Source organism: Gavialis gangeticus, unplaced genomic scaffold (genome assembly GCF_001723915.1).
Source record: "Gavialis gangeticus isolate Ggan-Ray unplaced genomic scaffold, GavGan_comp1, whole genome shotgun sequence".
NCBI lineage: Eukaryota > Metazoa > Chordata > Crocodylia > Gavialidae > Gavialis > Gavialis gangeticus.
This window is the reverse complement of record NW_017729027.1, coordinates 10789604-10792749: the sequence shown is the minus strand read 5'-3', so window position 1 is coordinate 10792749 and position 3146 is coordinate 10789604. Positions and strand designations below refer to the sequence as shown.

Here is a 3146-nt window from a genome sequence, read left to right as displayed (position 1 = left end):
GGAGAGGACAGGAGAGGGGGCTGGGATGTGGCAGGGACAGGGAGTGAGCCAAGCCAGGCCCAGGATCGGGGCCTGTTGAGCTCCTCCCTTCCCCTGTGCCTGGGGTCGTTGCCCGGCGTTGGCATCCCCCACACCAACAAATCCGTTGTTCCCCACCCCCTCCACTCCTGACTGCCAGATGCAAAGCTGGCAGCACGGAGAAGTAGGGCTACTTGGGTGTGGAGAAGTGGTGCACGGTGGCAACGCGGAGTGATGGATGGCAGTGGCCCTGCCCCCCTCGCTTTCCAAGGACCCCTGCTTCTCTGTGCCACCCCCACATATCCCCTGAGACCCTTCCAAGTACTGGGGTACGTATACCCCCAGCTGACAACCCCTGACTTATACTCCTATAATACCACTGTTCTCAGTGGGATTGCAAATCAGAAAAGAATTTAGCCCAACCCATTAAAAAGAGTTTAATAGGGGGACCATGTCTGAGGTATCAAGAATACACTTTATTTTAGTGAAAAAATCATGTCAGTTTTGAAGTGAATTGTGTCAAGACAAAAAATGCAGAAACACAAGCCCTGTACAAGGGACAACAAACAGAAAATGATCATCAGAAACAATACCACTTACAGGACAAAAAACCATAAAAATACATCTTCATGAGTTTAGTTTCCATATGCTGTTAATATTTCAACTGCCTGGCTTGTTTGCTTAATTCTAGATTTCTAGGAACAGCTCTTCTGCTAACAAAACCTAAATTCTTTCATCAAGGAGTTCATCCAACGGAAGATTTTCAGCAAGTAAACAAAGACTGTCACAAAGTTTATGCGGGCAAAGAGTTTGCTTGACCAGTAGGGGTTACATACACTACAGGTAGATATCTGATAAGTTGGAACATTCACTTGAATCCTCACACTTGAAGTTGTATGCAAATTCATTCTTGGTTTATGTTATTGAACTTGACCTTACTGAGATTTTCTCCATAGGATTACAGCTATAACTGGTGTTCTGCAATAGCTGTACTGGAATACCTCCTCATATAGACAATATTTCTTTCCAAAACAGAAGATCCACATGAGGAGCTATGCTGGTATAGCTACTACTGAATAGCCTTTTCCACATTAAAGATGTTGGCCAGTTTCCCTGTCTGGACAAATCAAAAGGAACGGAAAAAATGAAGCAACTAAGTAACTCTGTTCCCAGAGAAACATGTTTATGACATCTCATGATTTTCACTAGAACTCTGTGAATACTATTTTAATATATTTCCTGGTCTCTTTACATAAATAATAAGGTTCATTTGTTTATGATTTCAACCTAAATATTAACTTTACAAAATAAAAACTTCTGTTATTTTTGCCAAGTTTGAATTCTCATTTCTTCGTTAGTATTTTTCCATAATATATTAATAAAAAATAGTTATTCTTCAGTATTTTAGGCTTCTTTATTCTCCCAGTATCTTATAAGGACAAACTTAAATGTTACTCTGGTGTAAATCCAGAACAGGGGCGGGCAATTATTTTGGGAGGAGTGCCACTTACTGAGTTTTGGAAAGCCATTGAGGGCCGCATGACAGAGAGCCATGGGCAGATAAAGATTAATTTTCTAAATATTTTTAGGGGCCCAGCAGGCTGGCAGGTCGCATCTGGCCCACAGGCCGCATATTGCCTGCCCCTGATCTAGAACAACTACACTTAATTCACTTGAGCTGCTGTACGCTTCATAAGAGCATAACTTATCAGAAGAATATGAGCCAGGGACAGACATACTTTCTACCCAAATTAGAATTTTTAACATAAGCACTAAAGTCCTGTTAGTTAATTGCCAAGTTAATACATATGGCTTATGCATTTATGCTCATATAATATGTCTGTTCACAAGCTCATGAGATCTGAGTATAAGGATAGCCATGTCAGTGGCAGAGCTCTAACATACCTAACAAATCTGCAAAGAGAATATTCATGTGACAAAATGTATCCAAAACTAAAAATTGAACAGCAATGCCCTCCTAGTACAAAGTAGAAAGACAGAAGACCAACCTCTTTGAAAATATAGAAGTTAAGTAGAACCATTCCAAAATTGTAGAAAACCAGCATGTTGCGCAACTGGAAAGGTTCTCTTTTCTTCATCCATTTGGGGCCCAGCCAGACAATGAGGAGGTATAGAGTGCTTATAATCAGTGTCGGAATTGGGGACTGCATCAAGGGCCAATTATCAACACGTTTATCTAGTGAAAAGAAAAACAAACAGTAAATTAGCCGAGATTAGATGCGTCCCTCCCCCCGCTTGAAGTTTAAACAAAAGATATTTCACTGTAATTTTAGGTATCGCATTTCTTAATGTCTTTTAACTTCTGCTCTATCTGGTACTGATAGCCAGCAGTGCTCAGGCCTACAAAAAGCAACTGCATCACTGGTTATCAGAAAGTGTAGTCACATTATTATAACAAAATAAATTAGCACTGCTGTATGGTTATGGTCAAGTAGAGGTAACTGAAGGTAGCAAAACGAGACAACTCAACATTTAATGATTTACTGTATTTACTTGAGTCTAAGAGGTTTTTCCACCCCCAATCAGAATGTGGGGGAAAGGCTCTCATCTTAGATTTGCGTACAAAGCCAAAGTCAGGGGGAGGGGGGCAGAGAGCTGCTGCAGCTCTAACTCTGGCCCTGAGCCTGGGTCAGAGCCAATCAGACCCACAGCAGCCTCTGGCCCCCTGCACCACGTCCTCTCTGCACTTCTGTCCCCTTGCCTCTGTCTCCTTCAGCCCCTTTACTGACAGGTGCGGCTTGACTCTGGCTCAGGCTGCATTTCCTCCTGGGCACAATGTACATGGAAACTCTGTCCCCTGCCCAACACCGCTGCATGGCTGGCAGGGTCTTCACTTCCATGTGCTATGCTCTGGGAGGGAACAGACCCTGGGCAGGGTCCGACAGTAAGGGTGGGGTGAGGGGGAAGGGAAGAGGCAGAGACTGAGACTGTGGGGAGCCAGTGGGAGGGAAGGGGCAGAGGCAACGGGGAGCTGGGAGCGGGGGCAGGAAAGCTGCAAGAGGAAGAAGTCAAGGAGCAGAGGGCAAGGAGGGTACCTGACTCCCCCCGCAGCTACTACTTTCTATGCTGTAGTGGTGGGGGTAGCCAAATTTAAGACAACCCTGTGA

At 44.0% G+C, this 3146-nt stretch overlaps 1 protein-coding gene across 1 annotated transcript in view; it reads right to left on the bottom strand.

Annotated features, from left to right (window-relative positions):
- ELOVL4 (ELOVL fatty acid elongase 4) overlaps positions 1–2252 on the bottom strand; it is a gene marked incomplete at its 5' end in the record, with an annotated part of 27923 nt that extends 25671 nt beyond the window's left edge. Inside the window, one exon of the mRNA XM_019520441.1 lies at positions 2028–2252. Coding sequence (XP_019375986.1) covers positions 2028–2252 — 225 coding nt within the window. The remainder of the gene's footprint in view (positions 1–2027) is intronic.
- Positions 2253–3146: the final 894 nt, after the last annotated feature.